Source organism: Camponotus vicinus, unplaced genomic scaffold (genome assembly GCF_025532165.1).
Source record: "Camponotus vicinus isolate PSW18456_S1 unplaced genomic scaffold, iyCamVici1.0 SCAF_6, whole genome shotgun sequence".
Taxonomy (NCBI): domain Eukaryota; kingdom Metazoa; phylum Arthropoda; class Insecta; order Hymenoptera; family Formicidae; genus Camponotus; species Camponotus vicinus.
The window spans coordinates 8,987,886-9,011,784 of NW_028141978.1; the positions used below are offsets into that span (position 1 = coordinate 8,987,886).

A 23,899-nucleotide genomic window follows, 5' to 3' on the forward strand; every position below is an offset into this window, starting at 1 on the left:
AATCCGCAATAATAATGTTAGCACCCGTAGCGCCGCGAATACGCGAGAGTCATTGTTATATCTTTGTATGAACATTTAATACGCAATAAATATGTATGTCGTCATCCCACTACATCTGCGGTGCACCTTTACTATCCCGATGTCTACGATACTATTTTATTTATCTCATTTTGCAAGAAATTTCATCGATGGCAAATATTACATTTATCTTACATATACAGAGTGTTTCTTAATAAGTGTGAAAAATTTTAGGAGATGATTCTTTGCCGAAAATTAAGGGAGGTTTTTCATATAAACATTAAAAAGTTCTAATAAAAAATTGAATAGCGATTGCTAGTTTCATCCCCTTATAACAATACTGGAGACTAAGAAAAATATTAATAAATAACCTTTTTACTAGTAGAAAATATTCACCTAATTTTATTTCTTTAACTTGTTTCAAATGAGAAAAAAATAAAAACCTAATTTTTACTCCACAGGGAAGGTGTAGGAGTATACGTTTATGTAAAATCCTCCTTAATTTTCGGCAAAGAATCATCTCCTAAAATTTTTCGTACTTATTAAGAAATATCCTGTATTAATAATAACACAATTAAACGTTTTAAAATTATTTTCATAACATAGATAATTATATGATTTTTCAATCTCATGTCAAAATCCTGTTCTCAAATAATGATGTTATGAATTTGTGATTAATCCATCTATTTTTTTACATTAAAGAAATATACTTGTATTCCTCCAAGAAAGAGAAAGGGATTGTAAAGGAATGAATATAAAGATCGCGCCTTTGTCCTATCGGTTTCCCTATAAGGATGCGTTTGTTTTGTAATTCGGGGGTCACGTGCTTGTGTACACGTCAACACGTGCCTGCCATCCACGGTATCGGCCACGGTATCCCGACGTCAATGCGAATGCGCGCGCAAGCTGGCAACAGGTAAATGGCAGGTAAGAAAAAAAGAAGCAATGGAACGCAGGGGGAAAGATGCGGAGGACTAGGTGAGCGGGAGCGTGAGGGGAAGAGAGGCACAGGTGCGCCGACTGGAGGGGACGAAATGGCTCCGACTTCTCCGAGAGAAAGGTGGGAGTTACAGGGAACCTGAGGCCTGGACTCGCCGCCACCGAGACTCGCTTCGGTTTGACGTTCGTGCGATCGACAGTCAAGCGCGGAAAGCCGTCGATAGTGCGCGATTATTTTTCACCGCATTTGCATGTGCGCGTTTGTATTTTCCGCGATGCAGGAACTCGACGACGTTACAGTGCATCGCGCGTGATTGTGCGTGGGTGCGTGCGTTGGATGCGCGCGTGCGCGCGCGCGCGATGCGGATTGCATTATTATACGGATGACCTCGGTAAGCGTGCGGATCTCTCGTCATCGATTTCTCTCGATTATAAAATTATGCAAAAAAAAGTTACACGTAAATTGTCTTTTGTCATCTTCTTGAAAATTAATGCAGAAAGTTTGCAATTTTAAAATTAAATCAGAGAAAAACCAAAGAATCCAGGATGTATCTAAGATACGATAGAGATGTCTGAAAAATATTCCGATGATTTAGGATTTCTTAAATAAGAAGAAATTTCTTAAATTAGAATTTCTTTTCTGATTTTGGTAACTTTTCGATATATATATAAGCGAGTGCTTTTAATTTCGCGCTTATATGATCGCGTATATTGTTATTATTGAGAAAAAATATCGTTGTCAGTCGATTGTCGTCGAGTTTATCATTGTCATTAGATGCGCGAGAATCCGATTACCAAGCTAGAAGCAATAATAAAGTGCGTATATTCAAAGAGCGTAGAATATATTTCGTAATGTGCAGTTGGAAGACGGTGTAAGGAGAATCCGCGGAGACTTTAACGATCACAGTTGCAGATAAGACGAATGAACTTGTGTGTCGTGATAATTTCACGATTTATCGCGACATCGATCCGTTGTTTCTCTACGCGAATATTGATCTTTGCTGCTTGGAAACGCCGGTACCATACGTTAGGATTTTCACGATGTTTGGGACAAAAGTTGCTAAATTTCGAGTCAAGTTTTCCTTGCAAAATTGTTGTTTAATATCAGATAAAATAAATAGTCTCTATTATTGTTAAAATGAATTGAAATATAATTATTAAATGTATAAATATAAATCTAAATGTAATATAAATACAAAAGTAGTGAAATCTTAACTTTTATCTTATTTTAAGATAAAATTCTAAATTTTATAGAACTTCAAGATTTCGGTTCGATAGTATTTTAAATATTTCAGTATTTAGTTAGCAAATGTGTAATATAAATTACGAAAGATCATAATATTCAATCAAAAAAAACTTTCTCTTAAGAAATAATCGATTTGAAACGCTCGAAGAATCCGGCGATTTCTCTTTTTCTTTTCTAGTATTTTCTTATAGTTCAAGCGTTTATATCGCTTATCGCCCCATATAACGTTCCAATAATGTACGTGTATTTCCGGTATTAGACTATGCTTTCCGAAAACTCGTTAAATATGCATTATACGAGCTCGCTTACTCGCGCAAGGACATCACAATCACAATCAATGAGTATCGTGACGTCCTACCGTTGCAATCTGCATGAAGAAATCGTCTGAAAATATCTGAACCGACAATTAGACAGTTTCATAATGAGCGGCTAATTAGTAGGTAATTATACGGGACAGCAATGTCTGACAATGAGTAACGTTTGTTCTACTTCACCGCGTGTTGATTACCTGAGAAATAGGAAACGGGGAACCGCGAGCGTGATTTCTTCGAGACTGTGAATGCTTCCGCAGTGATTTACGATGTTTCGTCATAAGGAAGATGACCGCGCATGTGAGAAGATGGTGACGCGTCTTTTCGCGCGCGACAATATTCATTCTGACGTAAATAACGTGACTGTAAAGCTGCATGTTGCGTAGCGTTATCAATCAGCGAGAGATGTTACAAGAAACGAGATACCGAGTACGTGGCGATATGAGTCAGTTTCTTTTTAATTAGAACAACCGAGTCACGTGGCTGAATTATAGTAGTATTTGCAATTTCTTAACTTACAAGAAATTTGATTGACGATCTTCTTATCTCGTTTATGTTTTCGAATCACAAAGTCCACAAGTCACAAAAGATCGTAAAACTCGAGAAGTCCAGAAGATTGTCGAATTAATCTCTAAGATCGAAATTACGGACGATTAATCTAGGGTCAATTTTAAGATATTTCTTATTAACTAGTTGACATTAAATCTGGTTCAAATTCGGAGGGAAAGTCCAAGATATCGAAAATAAAATTTACGCATAAGTTGATGCTTATGCTGCATTCGGTTCCTCGATTATGCAATCATTTTACATATCGTGTAATATTATATTAATATCCGAAACACGACTTTTTGATTCATGATTCATTTCATCGATCATGGCTATAGCTCGAGCGTACGAGTATCGACGACGCGTTCGACCCGTAATGTTTCGCCATGCGTAAAAGCCTTCTTCGTGAACCAGTCGGACAACATTCCTTCGTTCAGACTGCCTCTGGCGCGTTCAATGCCTACCTCTGACTTCTATTCGGACTTTCCTCGGCGAACGTCGCCGAATCCACTCGCCGAGAGCAGTTAGCGATGCTTTCCGTTATTGCGGGATGAAAAACAGACTCGAGTCTTTACAGCTACTAATGAAAAGTAGACTTGCGAGTTTACATAGAATACGATAATTAACTGTTGAATTAATATTGAATGACGATATTACGTAGGAAGTAAAACTTGTTCTCAATTGTTTGATACAAATATTGTCATTGACATTTTTTCGAAGTGCAAGCATGAATTTATAACATTAATAGCAATTAATGATACCTGATACTTATAACTGATGAAATTTTTAGTGAAAAATAGATTTATTTTATATATAAATATTATAAAAGTTTTTAATACATATTAATATTTTATGTGTGAAATTTTAAATTGTGCGACATCAACAACTTTTCCCCTTAAAATTAGTCATGTAAAACTATTATATGAAAATAGATATATGGAAGGAATAAGGCAATAAGAGCCAGCGCAGGTTTTTTTGCACGTATATTATGTAACGATTGATAGGTTTACAAATCATGCACCATTTCTTCGAATATGAAATATCTATTATATGAAAAACTATTAAATTAAAAATTTTGTCGGTATTCTTTAAGCCTTGGACATAACATTTTTTTTTAGCAGAAAACAATTTTTCATAACTTTACTTTCGGAGAAATATGTAATAATCTATATAAAATAGTATAAGAGAAACGAAATATAAGATTTTCAATTTTCTTTTATAATAAAAAGCTGAGGGAACTTTTTTATAATAAATATGTACCGGTTTTTAAACTCTGCTCGTAGTTTTTAAATAATTCGTATAAGACCATCGTTTTATTTCACTCGACAAACATTCGAGACTATGCTATTCTCATTCAAATTCCATTTGTTACACAATACAACATTAGGCAACACCCTAAACTATTGTCTGACACATTGTATGCATTTGGTACCAGATGTACCACGGTGCTCACTGGTGCACATTGCAACTTGCGTTACGACATATATTCGCGTGTGATCACGAGTGAGGTTTATGGAAAATATATAGTATCCGGTAACTAAATGGCGTGGATGTGCCCTAAAAGCACGCGATATGTCATAATATAACGTAAGGAAAGGCACGTACATCTTTCGAGCTCTCGGTAAAAAAACCAAAATAACTTGATCGCTGCATATTACTTAAATATTAAACATTACCATGTTATCAATCATAACATATTGTTCAAGGTAGCAGTCATTTTACAATTGTATGAGTTGCAAACAACTGAACAATTAATTTCACAAAAAGTTAAATACAATTTAAATTCAGATTTAAAATGTTTGATTAAGAACTAAATTTCGATTAATTTCCTTAAATTTCTAAAGAAATAGGTTACATCCTCTATTATTACATCGAATCTTAATTGCAGAATTCTGCTTAAAAGAATTGAAAATACTAGTACAAAACGCTAAAAAAGTACGTGTTTACAAAAACACGACATAACAAAATATTTTGATTAGTCAAAATATATAGTTCAGCCTTTACGACTTCGATCGAAAGTCGCTGTCGCGGATAATTTTCCTTCGCTTCACTAAGGTATGTACGTAGAAAATGGCACGAAGTAAACGTTTACCTCGCTGTTTGATACGAAGAATGAGTCACTAACGCGATACGACGCGGCCCTGAGAATATTAGTCTCTCATTATTCGCGTTATATTTTATTTCGAAAAGACAATCGTACTGCTTCTTTATACGCATAAAGGTATACGCACTTTTATATTATTCTGTTTTATTATTTTTCAATTTAATCATTTTCTTAAATTTATATGTATAAGCACTTCTTTATACGCCGCAATTTTTTTATATTTCTATCATCGTAATCATAGTTTTAAATATACGTTATTAAGATATATGTTGCGTCGCGTAGAGCGCGAATATATTACGTAATCGGAAAAATATGTGACTCTCTGAAGAAAACAACGTAGCAGACCGCGAATAATTTACAAAACATAGTCCGCGACGTGATAATAAAATGAGGTTGTCGGTAGGAGCCGCGAAAATATCTTGCGCGACATCGGAGGCCACTTCGATACATCCGGGCCCGTGTATGTGCGTTAACACAGGTGTTCGAACGTAGAGATGATACGTAACGCACTTTGTAGACATCTCTGAAATGGCAGACGTTATCGAGTGTAATCAACGGAATGAGAAATACATTTAGCCTTTAAAAAGAGATGAGAGAAGAGAGTCTCTTCGAATCTTCGATTTGAATCGTACTGTGATCTAAATAAGAATCTATAATATATATCCATATTACACATATATCGATTTGAAATTTTCAGATTTTTTATCGGAAGAAATTAGATTAAAAGGAATTAGACCGTTATTTTTTAAATGTAAAGATAAGATTTTTCTTTTAACAGTTGCGCAAAATAAAATTTATAAATTATGGCATGTATTATATGCACGTATATTATATACAAGTATTTTTTTTAAATATACAGCTTAAATTGATAAATGATCATATTAAAACCGTTTGTAAAATATAATTATAAACTTGTAATTAACGTACAATTCTATCAGAAATAAAATACATACTTATTATATGTATTAAAAGAAACAAAAAAGTAAATTGGTCTGTATGGTAAACAATCTGAAACAATAATAGAAAAGGCTAAAAATCAAAGACGTTATAACGATATTTAAAAGTTTTAATGGTACATAAATTACAAATGGACATAAATTACATGAATTACTCAAAAATAAAAAATCTTTTAATTATGTCCGTTACTATTTCATTAAAACCTTTAAATATCATTATAATATCTAACGTCTTTGGTCTTTAGCCTTTTCTATTATTGTTTCGGCTTATTATATATTTACTGTAATTTGTAACTATTTGATCCTAATAATTTATAAGAAATTAGAGATTAAAAATATGACTTCTTATGCTTGAGAATCATTTTCATTTTAATGGCAGTTGAAAAATACTTGAGAACTTTTCAAGTTATTAAATCATATATATTACTCGAGGTTATATGATTTAAGTATCCGGACTCTACTTGTTGACTCGATTGTTATCAACATGTTTTTCTCTGATTCTTATATCGTCTTCTCGTCAACGTATTTTGAAAATCTATTATACTGAATACTTATTATATTATATTGAATATATATTGAATATATATGACTTATTATATTGAAAATATATTATTCAACCGTCAGTATTTACTTATTTGCTAAGTAATAAGTATGCTTAATAAATATGCATTTTCTTTCGAAATACTATGTATACCAAGTTATATTTTCACAAAATTATTTAGTAGAAATACGGTCGAATCGATTTTTCTTAATATTTACAAGTTAAGTCATCATATGTAAAAACATATCATAAAAAAGTATCATAATACAAAAACGAGAAATTTTGTTAATTTATCTTGTTATACTACCAGTCCTTCATTTATATAATACTATACATGTGTAAATTTATTTTTTGTTTCTTTGTTTTTTCTTTATAAATTTCGGCTCTAATATAATAAATATAATATAATACATAATAAATATATAATAATAATATTTTTAGCACTACGAGTATGAAGCCTGCTCAAGGCATACCGTTCGAGTGCCGTTAAGAATCGCCGCAAGAATCGATTGCGGGACGAATTACGATCGTGTCCTAAATCTGTGATTCGAGAGAAGGAGAAAGGCAAAAAAGAAGAATTATAAAACGGATGCGAGAGCAGAGCGCCAAGCCGGTTGATCATTTCAACGAAGTCCATCGCGCATCGAACCGGGATTATCTTAACCGAATGTTTCCGGATGTGATTGTAAACAGCATGAGATTCCTGGTGATAGCTGCTATTGTGTTGGCCGATGTCTCGCTTGCCGATCCTGATTTTCAGGGTGTCAAATGTGGCGAGAAACATTGCAATGCGTCGGAATATTGCAGCGATTTCGACATGCACTGTAGACCCTGTGCGGTCGTGTGCGACAAGAACAGCCACAATTACCAACTAGAAGAATGCATAAAAGCTTGTCAAGGTGAGTAATAGATGCAGCATCGATATACGACCGGATATTTTGAACGGATTAAAAAAGACTATCATCACTCATTTTAACATTCAAATTCATCGCAAAGAGGGTTTCCTAGCTAATCAAATATTATTCAAATCATTAAAAATATTCAAACTTTAAGATCATATCGGACTCTAATATTTGACAATATTTTGACTTATATCTCGTGAACTTGAATTTATAAGTCGGTCAACTTTTTTCTTTCTATTCAAAACCAGTTACATATCGCATCGTTCCGGTTTTTCGTTTTCATACAAATCAACATGCGTACGGGAAACCGGATAGCAATACGCGGTGCCATCGTTCACCTCTGTCGAGCCAACCTGGGTCCGTTGACTTTGCACCTGACTATCCCTACCGACTTCCCACACGCGAACGCGGTCGATGAGTCACCTAGCTTCTTTTCTTCCTCCCTTCCATCTTTTCCCGTCGTCCTTTTTCTTTCAGCCTCTTTCATTCCCTTCTCTATATCATTCTTTTTTCCCTTCTACTCCTGCTTGGGATTCAGCGTCGGTTCCGCGGTGAGGAAGGGGAGATGTATTTCATGCTCCGACAGGTAGGAGAAACCGCGGCTTCGCTCCTCGTCGGGGAACGCGCGTAGAATGAAATTCTTTGCCTCTACATCAAAGGATGCTCCTTTGCGTGACGGGATTTGATGTCGTAGCGAAATAGTCCGTGTGGAGTTTCATTGGCCCCATGGACGCCCGACAGATTCTCCATTGAGAACCCTCGTTACGGTGTCCGGTTACGTTATGTCGGTAAACTCGCGTCGGACTTATGTACAAATTCTCGCACCGAACGTTTTAGTAAAAATGTTCTATGAAATAGGAGCTATTAGGTCGACAGGGATCAATTCTTTTGTATCTAAATAAGTAATCGAGATAATTATAACACAAGATTGTTTCGGATGTACATTCGTTTTATAGCTGTTATTTAGAAATATTGCCCTATTCTAATAATTATTTTTAATTAAAAATATTAAAATATATTATTATATGATACTTGAGCAAAATATATAGTATGTAATAAAATTTCTTGGACTTTATCAGGATAAAGTGGCTTAATTTCGTAATTATAAACTACGTATTTCAATTCGAAAGCGTTCTTGCGAATTTTATCCATTGCGACTGTAAATCGATCCGCGCGAGCTCACCGTCCCAGGTATAACATTTGCGTCCTTCTTCAGTTTGGAATGGGGTCATCTCTCGTTTACATTTGCGATAAGGGAGTGCGATTACGCGCACCCACGTGCTACAAGTAAGTCAACCGTAGGTCGGAATTGTTTGCATCGCAAGTTGCTATCGTAACCGACCTCTCCTGTCTTACGCAGGCGCACGTGAACCTGCTCCTTTTGACAGGTAGATCGTTGACTCGAATAAGAAAAAATGGAGAGTGTCGAGGAGAAGCGTATGAAAGTGTGCAAGATGAATAAATCGATCGCATGTAAGTCGAATCAATTTTATGGGAGAAATGCAGTTTTCTTTAAAATAGATTTGTTAGAAAAGAAATGGGAAGAGAAATGGGAATGGAAAAAATACGAATACTTATTCTGATATATTAAAATGATGAATTTAAAATAAATAAAATAAAAGATATATATTTTTACAAAAAATATATAATAAGATTAATCTTTAAAAATTTGCATTAAAGATTATACATTTTTTCATTAAAATATTCTGTTCTCATACTTTTTCATCTTACAAAATATTGATAAATTGTGTATTGATGGATTAGTATGTTTTGATATTATAATAAAATTATTAAAGAGATGTTGCATTAGTAATAATTAAGGATTGTAACTCAGATTCCTAAAAATATAATTGATTCGACTTTCATACGAACAATAATTACGAATTTCCCTTTCACGCAGTTGGCGTACAATAGAATAACAGTCACGGTTGGAGAAATCTTCGAGTTTTATAACGTTACTAATGTGATTATTTTCCGTAACGCTTTCTAAGTAAATGTCTGATGAATTAGTATTAATGAAACGTACATTTAATGTAAGTGTAAAAACTCTTGTGCACATTGGCAAGGTTTGCTTAAGAAATATGATGTAAATGAGCGAAATAATTAATTAATTATTGATTGCTTTTGATTACAGTTTATCTTGATGATCAGCGCTATATGGAACGTATGGATTTAAATAGACGGTACGATGATCTCAGAGGTGAGTGGGCTCAGGTGTGAATAGAATATGCGCATAATTTAGTCTCGAAATACCGCTTGAGAGAAGTCGGACGAGTCGGAGATTTCAACGACGCAAATCTCGCACAAGCATCATACACTCGTAATTCTCGCGCGGCTGCCACAAGATGATTATGAGAGAAATCTAACATTATTTATTGTTGCTGGTTTTATAATTATTTGTATGCAAGCATAAATTTATAGCTTCTTATAGCAGAGTATACATATTTTTTCTTAGTAATTTCTTATAAAACTATCTAAAAGTTTTAATATGTACTTTAAAGTGCGATTTCATATCGACTTCTCTCACGTAATTTGTGATTAGAAAAAAATGATAGCGCACGTATAAGCGTTTTATAATTCTGTTCGTATGATAGAAATTCTCTATGAATTATATTATTTTAAATTATCTACTTTATAAGAATGTTTCTAATAATTTAATATGTTACACAGAATTTTTTGATTCCCGAGATAAGTTGAATATACTATACTATATAATCATTCAATCGATCCCTTTACATTATATATACATATATATATATATATATATATATATATATATATATATATATATCCCTTAGTATGTTAGTTCTCTAAAACCTATTTTTCTGTTATAGAAAAGGTGGAAAGATTCCAGAATTGGTTCGTGATCACAACGACGTTGACCTGCTTCTCACTATTGGGAATGTTGTACCTGCTAGGGAGAACTTTAATACGGTGGGAAAGGATCCAAAATACCTTGCGAACCGTATTCAGAAAGAAGCTCGCGAAGGTAAGATGTGATCTATAAAAATGAATTTTTTCAAAAAATTCATAGTTTTGCTACGACAATCTCGTTTGTATTAAACGTTTAGATATAATGAACTCTTCTGAAGAAGAAGATAGAAATAAATTAAAATTTAGCTAAATAATTAAAAAAATTGAATTAAAATATATAAATTCTCTACCAGAAAAAATAAAAATTGTTCTCATATCTTTTTATTTCTACTTTCTAAAGCCAATGAATGTTTATCTTAACGAATTTATTAAAGTGTTTTTGCGCGAGGCGAATTGCAAGTACTTTGATTTAAATTTCGCAGGTAGCCAATAAGAATAAAGACGACATCGAGGCAGCTGTGAATAAACAAAATGGTCTCAAATTGACTATACCAAGCATAAGTGCCACAGTTGAATCAGAACCCAAGATTACCGAGAATAGTAGTAGTAATAGTAATGGGAATAGCACTACACCGAATACCACGAGTACTCCTCTATCACGGCGATGTGCCAGCGAGGACACCACTCTCGATTATGCGTATGATAATCCGGCAATGACACCAAGTCCAGAAACCGCGCAGCTTAGAACAAAAGTTCACGAGAGCTCATTTTAAGATTACAGATTTAGCATTTAACAGAACATGAAAAGATACGCGTAAGATTTTTCTCGATTTTATATCGAAACAGATTTTAAAAGGAAATGAAAATATTTGTACGTGTAAAAAAACACAATTTAAAGTTCCGCTGCGAAATAAGTTGGAACAAGCTTTGTGATAATAATTGTTTTTATTGAAAAAGGAAAAAAATATTCGAATATTCAGAATATTAAAAAAAAATTGTTTTATCGGAACCTTGAATGATTCTGGCTCAAGTGAGCAGGAAAATGGAAATAGGATGTGGCGAAGTATATATGAATGAAATATGACGTGGCTAGTATTTCTCCTATTTGGTATTTCGTAATTGTACATTGAAGTATTTTATAAGATTTTTCACGTTTTTATGAGCGAGAATTTTTTGAGATATTGTAAACGCATAATAGAGTAAAGAACGATCAAATGACAGAGATCGTTCATCGTCACTTGATCTTTCTTAAATGCTCGCGCGACTCTTTCTATGTACTTTAAGGATTTGCTAAGAGCGATATTCACAGTTGATTGATATTCTATGAATAACCACAGCCTCGCATAGAATAATTATTCATAATTATTTTCTTCCTAATAATCTCTGAATCATTAAATATCGAGTCATGAAGCGAATGGGTTCATATTAATGATCAATCTTAATCAAAACTTAGAAATATATAACGTATGTGATTGTTTTCTACTATTTTTCCAAATTACATTTCTAAGTTACATTTAAAATAAGAAGAAAAGCAACATTTGCATTATAACAACGCATTATGTTTATAGGTCGAGATTGTGAGTATCGCTCTAATTACTTGTATAATTATAACATAGTACCGTAAGTTTGGAGTGACTCGTGAATGCGTATCACGCCTCCGCGAACCGTGCGGCTGTGTGACTTAATTAACATTTAACACGATTAACGCGACATGCTCGCGAGACTTGCACAGATGCGCGGAGTGCAATCTCGTCGACTCTTGGTTTTAAGCTACTGTCATTATGGTGAAGCAGCTTCAACGAAATTGCAATACCAACACCTCCGCGCGCTATAAAAAAGATTATAAGTGCCTTAAAATTATTTTCTCCTTTATTTAAAGTTATTCTTTTATTGAGTTTCTTTCGACATCTTTTATAACTATCTTCTTGTTAGTAAAGACATTGTGCATCAATGCAAATTCAAAATTTTCTAAGTGAATATATTTACGAAAATAGCTTTTCGACATTTTTTTGATACTTATCGTCTTTTTTATATCGAATTTTCTTATCCTAATAGTTTATAGTTACCTTAAATAATAGTTATTCTAATAATATATAGCGAGAAGCACTAGCGAACATTTAAAATATTTTTACAATTGCTCTTTCACAATGCATATTACACAGTCGTTAAAATGATATCAATAGCACGAATTAAAAATCGACGCTCAAATTTTTGTTTACAAATTATGCATAGAGTGCATTCATATATTATTTAATGATAAGTACTTAGTAAATATCTTAAGAGAGAATCGCATCCTTATCAGCCATTCCGTCCATGAAAGGCCTTTCGAGCAAATGTGTGCATGCAAGGCGCACTTTGCATAGGTCAGTGACGTTGCACGCGAGGACGCGAAGGGAGATCGATAATAATTTTATCGCGAACCAACGAGAGCCAACGCTTAAGACACATTCTAATGTTTCTAAAGCCCGATAACATAGTTCAAATAATTTTAATGAAATGCATGTAAGTGTACTATTTTACTTAATTTGCTATAATTTTGAAAAAATTTTAAAAATATTTACGTGGTTTGTTAACTTAAAAAATATTCAAAATTTTAATGTTACTATTGGAAATAGAATTTTGCATGAAATATAAAAAATTTGCTCAAAATAAATGCGCTCAAACATCGCTTGCTCCCTGTGGAATTTTTTACGTTTATCCATTGGGAGAAAGTGCTCAGTTGTAATGAATAAACGAAAAAAATGCTCAAAATAAAAAAAGTTTTTATGATTAATAATTCTTGAAATAAATTTCAATTTTAATTAAAAATTTGTACAATATTAGATAAAAATTAATTTACATGAAAGATGGCAAATTAAGTATATAATAACATTTTTTATGTATATTTTTTTAGGAAATAATCAAATAATATTCTTGTAAATTGAAAATCAATTCTAATTCGAATTTCAAATAGATTGTATTCATTGATTTTATAACTTAAAAAAATTTAAACGAAATTTTTAAAAATGGTTTCAATAATCGAATTAATCGAAAAATTTATGTTTATATATTTATAAAAATTAAATCAAAATTGGCATAAGAGCCACAGCGCAGTAGTTGGGGCGCATGGGAAGAAACAACACTTTCTTCTTATTGATTGTTGTTTATTTTAAATCTAAAAGCTACAAAAATAACGAATGTTTTTAGATCGTTTTTGATCCTTCCTCAGCGCGATTAATAATATAAAAACAAACTATTACATTGTAAAAAAGGAGAAAAGTTTACTTCCTCCTCGATGCGCAGGTGACGCGAAACTGTAACGCGCGGAGATCTAACAAGCCTGCAGATTCCACGCTTTTTCTTTTTCCATCCGTATATATTTGTTTATATGAAAAAAACATAAAATACTTCGCCTATGTCTCGCAGACACCACTGACCTTAGATTTAATCATCTATACATTAGTTCATCATTCTTAGCTATTAGCGAATTAGCAATAATTTCATACACTAGGCGCAATTCTCACTTCACTATTTGATTCACTTTTCGAAGGTGTATCAACGTCTTCCAGAAACGAAGATATTAACTTTGCCCAGAGGCAGCTCCTAGTCTTAAGTTTTCGAATTGTAAATATAGCGGATAGTCTTTTAAGTTTCTGTTTTCTCCGCGTTGATAGATTTAATTAAAAAGATACAAAGAAATTTCTCGTTTTCCTGTTGTAAGTGTAATCAAGATCAAAAATTAAAAAGGATAAAAATTAAAAATGACGATAGTTTAAAATCTTATAAATAAGCTTCTCTCAAACTTTTCTTCCAATGTACTTCAATTTTTATTTAGTTTTAATTATTTTATTAATTATATTAGTAAACGCGAGAAATGTGGTCTTTTTATTTTGTTTTATAATAATAACGGAAAGATTCAATATTATGTACATACATATCAATATGATAATAGCCGATTTTTTATGATCAACACATATTGCTTTTAATATTCTAAATCTTTCAAATCATTTTAGAAAATATTGAAAACATATTTGTTATTATTATTTTAGTATATTGAAACATTATCTTTGTTACAGGAACAATGAAATTTTTTACTTTATTTTTAGCGGAATATGTGCAGATGTATTTGAATTATTTTGAATGTAGTGTTAAAACAATAGCATGTTCTGAGATAAATGTAATAAAAAAATATTAACGGCGTGCCTTTTGACGAATGTTTTGAGCGTTGAAATATATTTATAATATAGAAAATATTGTAATTATGCGCGATAATATTGTACTTATTAATGTAAATAATATAATTCAGAAATAACGACCTACATACATGCGTAAAATATTAATCTTCAATGATTCAAATTAATTGTATTAGAAATTTTTAATTTAGATTAATGCATGTGTGCCAAAATTTTATTTAAAATACTTTATTTAATACATACATACATATATATGCGGGCATGTTTATTTAATTTATGTTGAAAATTATTGTCAATTTTTTGAACAATTAATATTTTATTCTCATGGAAATAATAACTATCTAATTTAAAATATTACATGAAATATATTAGAATTACATATATGTATATTTTACGTATGTATAAAGGTGCCGTTTTTTCGAAAAATATTGTTAGCATTGATATATCCACTACGTCGCATCACAAGACATAATTAAGAAGTTGTGGCTTGACTTTAGTCATGAAACTAAGCCGATTATAATTATTAAGATTTGTCAATACGATTTTATAAAGTTTGTAAACGTTCTAATATTTGTAAAATATTTTACTATATCATGCGTACGAAGAATTTTACTTATTATAAATATCAGTGGTTCAGAAAAATCGATACATATTACATTGTACATTTTTTAGAAATGTGTTAATGTCGAGACATATTTATACCTTCCGAATGTTGGATATTTTACTGTTATATCGCTTTCAAAAGAGTGAGTGTGTGCGTTTTTAATTACATGTTTCTGATGCCGCAATTTTCATGTTAATTATAAACGTTTGGCGTTATTAATTGATCTTAATTACTCAGAGAAATACGGTAAAATATTTTTACGAAACAGCACACTTCTTGTAAATAAAGAGATATCAATATAATAATGAAAATGGAATAAGAGATTCATTTTATCTTCGAATGTTACATTGAAAGATTACAGTATTTCTCTAATGTTTAATTCTAGTAAATCTTCTGATCAGATTAATCTATCGAAAAAGATGATGTTACGATTATTTTCTTTGATATTTATGTATTAAAATAGTTCTAAGTATTATATTATATATTATTAATATACTTAACAATAAATTGATCTTTGATACTCGTCAAAGTATTTTTTTTTAAGTAACTAAAGATTTAATTGCTGATGTATCTATAGAATTAATAAAATACGAAATTGAGTTTTTTCTGAAGGATCTACGTATAAAGCATTAAGGTCGAAAAATAGGTTTCGCAAAATATTTCTCAAATATTCTTTTCCTTTTTTTATGTATTTTCGAAAATGTTTCATTTTGATATAATAAATATTTTTTATATTATTTTATTTTGCAATTTTTATAACAATATTTTGATGCTTAATGCTTTATATATTGATTTATAAAATATAACAATTATACAAAATGTGTTATTCTTATTAGCGAGTTTTATACAGCTGCAAGCTATCTTTTCATTCCTAATTACTATGCATTTCTATTCAGTGTATTCTCCATTCATATCCTCTTCTTCGAGATCACAAATTGTTGAAACGAATCGTCATCGCATTTTCTCGTCCTAAAATCATAGATATCTGTCACACTTCTTCCTTCTTGTGATATCTCGGAATATCTTCTGTGGCTATTTGTCCTCAGACATTCTTAAAAGATCTTGAAATCACTGAAGTCACCTTTCTTCTATTTCCTCAATTACTGTTTCTTTTGCTTCTATTTTATTTAAAAAATGTCAATATATAATTTTATAAATTTTATTAATATATAATTTTTATTATAATTTTTAACAGTATAACTTGAGGCATGATTTTATTTTAAAGATATTTTTACCGAGAGAGAGAGAGAGAGAGAGAGAGAGAGAGAGAGAGAGAGAGAGAGAGAGAGTGAATATATAATATATAAAATATAAATGTAATTATAATATTAATAATACAATTAAATTCAAAATATAATGCATATAATGCATATAATGCATAATAATACATAATATATAAAAAACGATACATAAAGAATGATACATAATGTGATACACAATAAATGATACATAATATATAAAATCATTACATATTTATATAGAGCGCATACATAAAATATTTTATTATATTAAATTACACAAAATTGTCCGAAATATGTGCAACGTAAAATTTATTAGAAATTTGTCATCTTTAATCATCGAACGTAATTGATATTTACCAAAAGAATCATTAATAAATTTAGCGATTATGTTTCTTTCAATGAAGAAAGAGTAAATTTGGAATTTCGATGCATTTTGAAATTCCTAAAGAAAATAGCCGTCATATAATATATTTAATAAGTTTTGTAATTCGATTTCAAATAATGGTGACTGTCATTAAATCACTGCCAAAAACATCGTTTCCAGAAACCATCAAGAAAATCTGGGTTTAATTCGAACTCTGTAACGGGAACTTCCAATTTTTAATGAGACACCGAACTAACCGTTGCGGATAAATTTCACAAAAACCGACAAGAAATAACTCCACAATAAGGATCGTTTCGATTTTCCGCCAGTACAAACCACGCATTTGCCCACCTGACATGAGGGACAGCGACGAAACTTCTTCGCCGAGTGATCACAAACGAATGGAAAAAACGCAATTGTTAATATACTTTATTATAAAATCATTCAATTTAACGTGATGTGAAATACATCTAATCAAAAAAGATAATCGAAAAAAATTGTTTTGTTTTATAGATTTTCCGCGCGTGATCGATATTATTTGATTCTTTGTATTTATATTATATATATGTATTTATATTATATATAATTATTTATATATGTAACATATTTATATATAATTTTGTATAAAATGTGTGTGAAAATATCCTTGAAAATGAAATATTTTCTTTTTCTAATATCTCTAGTAGTCTTAATAGCCCTAACAGCCCTAATAGTCCTAACAGATCTAATCGCCCTACCTGTTGGTTTACGTAGACAGTAGAAATTTGCGATAAAGTGAGATTTGGGAAGTCCTAATGAGAATCCGCGATAAAGAGGAATTCTAGTACCTAATCACGAATTCGCGATAGTCGAGGTTTAGGGTGTCCTAACTGCGCGACACGTTTTCTGGTCAATATTGATCATGTATTTTTCAAACTAATTAGACCTTTATTTCTGATATATTCATTCTATTCGTTCTGATATATTCGCCTATATTCATTCTGATTCGATTTTTATGAGTCAGGCATTAAGCAAGGAGAATAATTCCTTATTATTAATTAATTATTATCCGGCAATTTCGACTAATTTGTTTACGATCAAACGATGTTGCGATTTTTTAGATACGCCCAATTATCGTCATGTAGTCGTCAAATAACAAAATATAAATATCATGCATATATAGAATATAATTAGCATGCATTTTTTAACTCTCGGTCAGCAGGTCATTAAAAATATATATAAAACTGTGTTATATAAACCTCACATATATAATGTACATCTCATATACATATATAATGAAAACAAATATTTTATATATGTATGTTTTGCAATAAAAATATTACATATCTTTATTTCAAAAATATTTTTCCTTTAATTTTTGTAAACAATCATTTCTCTTTTAACAAAAATTTGAAAAATATAAAAATTTAATATAAAATTTTATTTTGAGATATAAATACATTTAAAAGAAATTGTTTATGATATAAAATTGATCAAAATTCATACACGCGATTTTCCCGCTGCCCGAGAATTAGAAACAACGGATTTATCTACATACATTTACAAATCCATTGCTTCAAAATAAAAGTTCATCACTCACCGGCACTGATGCGCAACAGCGGAGTTATCGAAGCTACGTTGTCTGTAACATACAAATATAAAATTCATTTATAATAATGTTCACAAAATACAATCAATATTTCAAAAAATTTTTATCGTTCGGAATTTTATATCCGATGTGTAAAATAATAAGCAGAGATAAACACGTGTGGAAAAATTTTATAAATTTTTGAAACTGTTTTTTTAAATAGAAAGTATTATATGACTTTTATAAAAATCTTTTTCTCTAATTTTCTCTTTAATTCATTTAAATAATAAGACCGAATTATTATGCGTACAATTTATACCAATTGATATATAAATAATAAATATTCACCATCAGGTTGCTCCGCCGATGCAAGATGCCTCTCCCAGGCCTCCTCCTCCTCTCATGTTGTTGACGCGCGATACTTTTAACGGCACTCCCGCACTCACGAGCGATATTTTTATATCGCTATTTCCGCTATTTTACGCGCGATACTAAACGACACTCCCGCACTAATTCGGTACGATTAAAAATTTGGTCGCGCGATGTATATATTTAACATATATATACTTTGTACGACACTCCCGGTTTCGGTACGAGCGAAAATCCCATTTCATTTCATGAGAATCAACTTCGAGCCAACAGGTCGGGAATGCAACGATACAACGAGCAAAGACTAGGCCCGAACCGGAAAGAAGACGAAACGATTGACGGAAATAGAGGAAAATGAAGTTCACCAACTCTTTTTCGCGCATAATTATCCTATCTCGTATCGAACCTGGACCCGCTAAGCACGATTTCAGGTGCTTCGCCCGGAACACGAAGTTTCCTGCGATTGCAGGATATGGCTACACCAGGCTGGTAGACGGCAAAAGAAGAGGATACCCACATTTTTTAAACGCTAACATTCAGCAATTTAGAAAACGGGGAGGCAACCCCTTTTACCGAGCGAAAATCGTGCCTAGGGGAATCCACTCGACTCCTCGACAGGGTTAACACACGCAGTGCGTGTGGCTGTAGACGAGCAAAGAGAAGGGACCCATTGACGACCATTCCGAGCAATCGATCGAGTTCTAACGAATTCGGGCCGAATCACTTGACGAAGCACGAAGCACGAGTGCACGTTGCATAGCAACGTGTGCAAACTCGAAATCCTAGTTAGTTGGCATCGAAAGTAGAGACTCGTGACAATAATGAAATTGGGATTTTTATACGAAAAGTCCAACGCGGAAGCGCGAAAACGCGACGACGCGAGAATACTACAACGCGAAAACGCGGTAACGAAACGCCGCCGTCCGCGACACGTTGACGGCACCGACAACGCGAAAGGGTACTTAGCTTCCCCTTCAGGCTCCTTAAGATTTATCCTAAATAGAAAAATTTAAGATAAATCTCAAGGCACCATCCAAGTACTAAGCCCTCCCACCCCGACAAGGTGTACCCAATGGGAGGGTTATATTATATATAATTATATATATAATATATTTTTTGGAATTCATTTTGTAATATACTATATAAATTTAAATTCGCAAATATAAACGATAAATAAAAATATAAAGGATAAGAGAAAATATATTACATAAAGCAATGTTCAAAATAATTGATTTTAAAACTAATTATTGCGCGCAATTAATTTTTATATTTTTACTTTTAAATAGATATATTTTAATATTATAAATTGCGTAATTACAAAATAATTTATATTTCTTAGATATAAACTTTTAGTAATACGATAAATTAAAAAATTTCTATTTTTTTATATGTGAAATATTTAAATAAATATATTAATATGAAATATTTCATAAAACATAAGAAGTATCTGAAAATATTAATAAAAAATTTTATAAATGTTTTAATCATTTTAAAATAAAATGGAATATTTTTTACAAGTACATGTATTATATATGTTACAATTTAAAATCAATATTGAATCACTATCAAAGAAATAAAACGAAACGTGAAATATGTATATTTTGAATATATACTAATGATAAATAATTTATATATTGTTGCGTCCGTGGAACGATATATATCGAACGCGCGCGACACAATCGACATACGCTGACGCTCGTGCACTCGTAACTAATAACGCGATTTAAGGTGCACAAGAATTTTAATAAACCGCGAGTAACATACAAGAATTCAGAATAATCGTAAAACGGATCACAAATAGACGCGTGTCCGCACAGCTTGACAGCTGGGCTCAGACTTTCTGACAGTCGTTGTTTCTAACAACATCTTGACAACACGCGCGGAAACGATCTTCTTCGAAAGAATTCAACGGGTGACGAATACATTCAGCGGGATGGGACGCGGGGACGCAACAATATAATAAATAATGAATGTGATAAATAATTTATATCAATGACTTACATCATATCTTATTGGTCCATCCATTTCCAAAACCTTCTTCTTTCTTTTGCTTTCTTCGCTTTTTCCTCGTGGCACTTCAATCCTCGTTGCACTCATTTGAATTCCTCGTTGCACTTACACTCATTCACGAAAAGTTCCTCGTTGCACTTGCAATTGTGTTCAGAGAAAGAATTTGATAATATATGATACGTCTCACATCACTACTTCACTGCTCAAGAGCCACTGAGCGAATGATCGTAAGTCAGGAACATTACCGCGGTACTGTTTATATCGCCAAGGTTGACTATGTGAAGAAACAATTTGATAATATGTGAAATACCTCTCACGTCACTACTCAAGGTTACTATGCGAATGATAATAAAGTCGTGTAACATGTTAACAATAGCGCGATACTGTTTATCAAGGTCGAACACGGTGTTATTGATAATTCTCTCGTTGCCGAAATATTTTCTGTAATATAAAATATTTGCGTGAGGAATATTAAATTATAGAAGTATTTTAATTTATTGATTAAGATTAATTGATTATTTATTAAACTATTCATCACTCATGAAGTCTTTCGTTATGCTAATTATTTGCATCTATAATTCGATTGTTTTACTTCGTAGTACACGAACACATGTTTGGATTCTCTCACAATCCAAATTATATTGAGATTGTCAAATAGAATGATAAAGTAACACGGATGGAATATATTTGTGACTCTAAGTATTAAAATAATCATTATTGTCCGTAAAGATTGCAAACAGTTGCAGTATACTGCGAGTCATTTTCCTCTTTCTCTCTTTCTCTTTCTTAAAAAAAGAAAATTATTTAGATGTCTTATTTATATAATAATCATAACATATATGTAGATATTATACAAAAAAAATATTAACTTGACTAAATATGCTTATTTCGTTATTGTTTTCAGTCTGACAGTCAAATCGCAAAGTCGAGGTTAATATAAAGATTCGTGATACATCAATCGTATAGTAAATTAATCAATAATTTAAAATACTTCTCTAAATTAATTTAATATTTCGCACGTATATGTATGCTATATATAAAATATTTTTGCAACAAATTAATAATAATACCGCGTCCGATCTTTGCAACATATAACGTATTAATATTTACATGTTTTAGTTATATTATCATTCGCGAAATGAATTCGAACAAAATAGTGATGCGAAAAGCTTCATCAAATTCCTTTTTTAAATGCGATTGATTTGAGAAGTATATTAAGAAATAATTTGATATGATTATTACTTAATTTTATATATGTTAAATAATACGCAAAATTGTGTCGCGACGATAGATCTTAAAATGCATATTTAGCGATGTGCACAATTTAATCAAAAATCAAAAAGTGATAGAAATCTAAGATAATAAATAATCATTTCGTTGCGAGCTTTACGGACAATAATTATTTTTTCAATGATACTTAAAATAAAACGCGCTTAAAATAAAATATTTCACGTGTGTTCCTTTGATAATCAAAATATATTTGGATTATGAAAGAACGCGCGATAAAACAATTGAATTATATACGTAAATAATTAGCATAAAGACTCCGTGATGAATACTTAATAAATAATCAATTTAATCAATAAATTAAAACACTTCTATAATTTAATATTCCGCGTTAGTGCGTATTTTATAATATATAAAATATTTTGGCAATGACTTACCAATAACATTATGTTCGATTTTGGCGACGTAAACAATAGGATGCTATTGTTTGTATGTTATGGTTTTGCTATCATTTATTCGTTGACACTCGAGCAGTAAAGTAGTGATGCAAAATGCTTCGTATGTTAATTAATTGTTTAATAAATAATCGATTAATTAATCTATAAATTAAAATACTTCTGTTATTTAATATTTAGCGTTAATGTATATTTTATAATGTATAAAATATTTCGGCAACGAATTATCAATAACACGGTGTTCGACTTTGGCAATATAAAATATAAACAGTAGCGCGCTACACTGCGGCTTTGTCATCATTCGCACGGTGACTCTCGAGTAATAAAGTAGTGATGAGAAACGCTTCGTATATTGTAATTTTTGTACTAAACACGATTACGATTAGTATCGAAACATAATTTGCTTTAAATATTAATAAAAATTAATTAATTAAAAATTAATTAACGACATAAAACTGTATCGCAACGATAAATCTTTATCGAATCGTAATCATTCATTACTGCGAATAAAAATTGAAACAGGGGATACATGAAAGGGGACGAGAGAATTAAATATATTATGATCTTTTGATCATCGAAGCTTATTATATGCTTATAATATTCCTTTAACAATATTAGAATTAAATATATTTCGACCAATGCTTTAAATTTTCTCAATCCTGGTTAATTAAACAATATACAATTTAATCGAGAATCGATTAAATTCCTAGGAATATTCCTATCACATTAAATAGATTCTCAATTAAATTGTATATTGTTTAATTATCATTTTCTCGTCCTAAAATCATAGATATCTGTCACACTTCTTCCTTCTTGTGATATCTCGGAATATCTTCTGTGGCTATTTGTCCTCAGACATTCTTAAAAGATCTTGAAATCACTGAAGTCACCTTTCTTCTATTTCCTCAATTACTGTTTCTTTTGCTTCTATTTTATTCAAAAAATATCAATATATAATTTTATAAATTTTATTAATATATAATTTTTATTATAATTTTTAACAGTATAACTTGAGGCATGATTTTATTTTAAAGATATTTTTACCGAGAGAGAGAGAGAGAGAGAGAGAGAGAGAGAGAGAGAGAGAGAGAGAGAATATATAATATATAAAATATAAATGTAATTATAATATTAATAATACAATTAAATTCAAAATATAATGCATATAATGCATATAATGCATAATAATACATAATATATAAAAAACGATACATAAAGAATGATACATAATGTGATACACAATAAATGATACATAATATATAAAATCATTACATATTTATATAGAGCGCATACATAAAATATTTTATTATATTAAATTACACAAAATTGTCCGAAATATGTGCAACGTAAAATTTATTAGAAATTTTTCATCTTTAATCATCGAACGTAATTGATATTTACCAAAAGAATCATTAATAAATTTAGCGATTATCAAGAAAGACTTTCAATGAAGAAAGAGTAAATTTGGAATTTCGATGCATTTTGTGAGAAATTCCTAAAGAAAATAGCCGTC

General features: G+C 31.1%; 1 protein-coding gene across 1 annotated transcript; it reads left to right on the top strand.

Annotated features, from left to right (window-relative positions):
- Positions 1–1,084: 1,084 nt before the first annotated feature.
- Positions 1,085–15,753, top strand: LOC145972835 (uncharacterized). Its single transcript, XM_083101824.1, has 5 exons — positions 1,085–1,349; positions 7,103–7,560; positions 9,698–9,763; positions 10,398–10,552; positions 10,860–15,753. Exons 2-5 carry the CDS (start codon positions 7,251–7,253, stop codon positions 11,148–11,150), a joined length of 822 nt encoding a protein of 273 aa, XP_082957950.1. The 5' UTR covers positions 1,085–1,349; positions 7,103–7,250; the 3' UTR covers positions 11,151–15,753.
- Positions 15,754–23,899: the final 8,146 nt, after the last annotated feature.

Bases quoted from the DNA above. Each gene is read 5' to 3' on its own strand.
- LOC145972835 (XM_083101824.1), top strand. From the start codon at position 7,251: ATGCGAGAGCAGAGCGCCAAGCCGGTTGATCATTTCAACGAAGTCCAT. The intron at 7,561-9,697 runs GTGAGTAATAGA...TTTTGATTACAG, and splicing joins ATGCATAAAAGCTTGTCAAG to TTTATCTTGATGATCAGCGC. The intron at 10,553-10,859 runs GTAAGATGTGAT...TAAATTTCGCAG, and splicing joins TCAGAAAGAAGCTCGCGAAG to GTAGCCAATAAGAATAAAGA.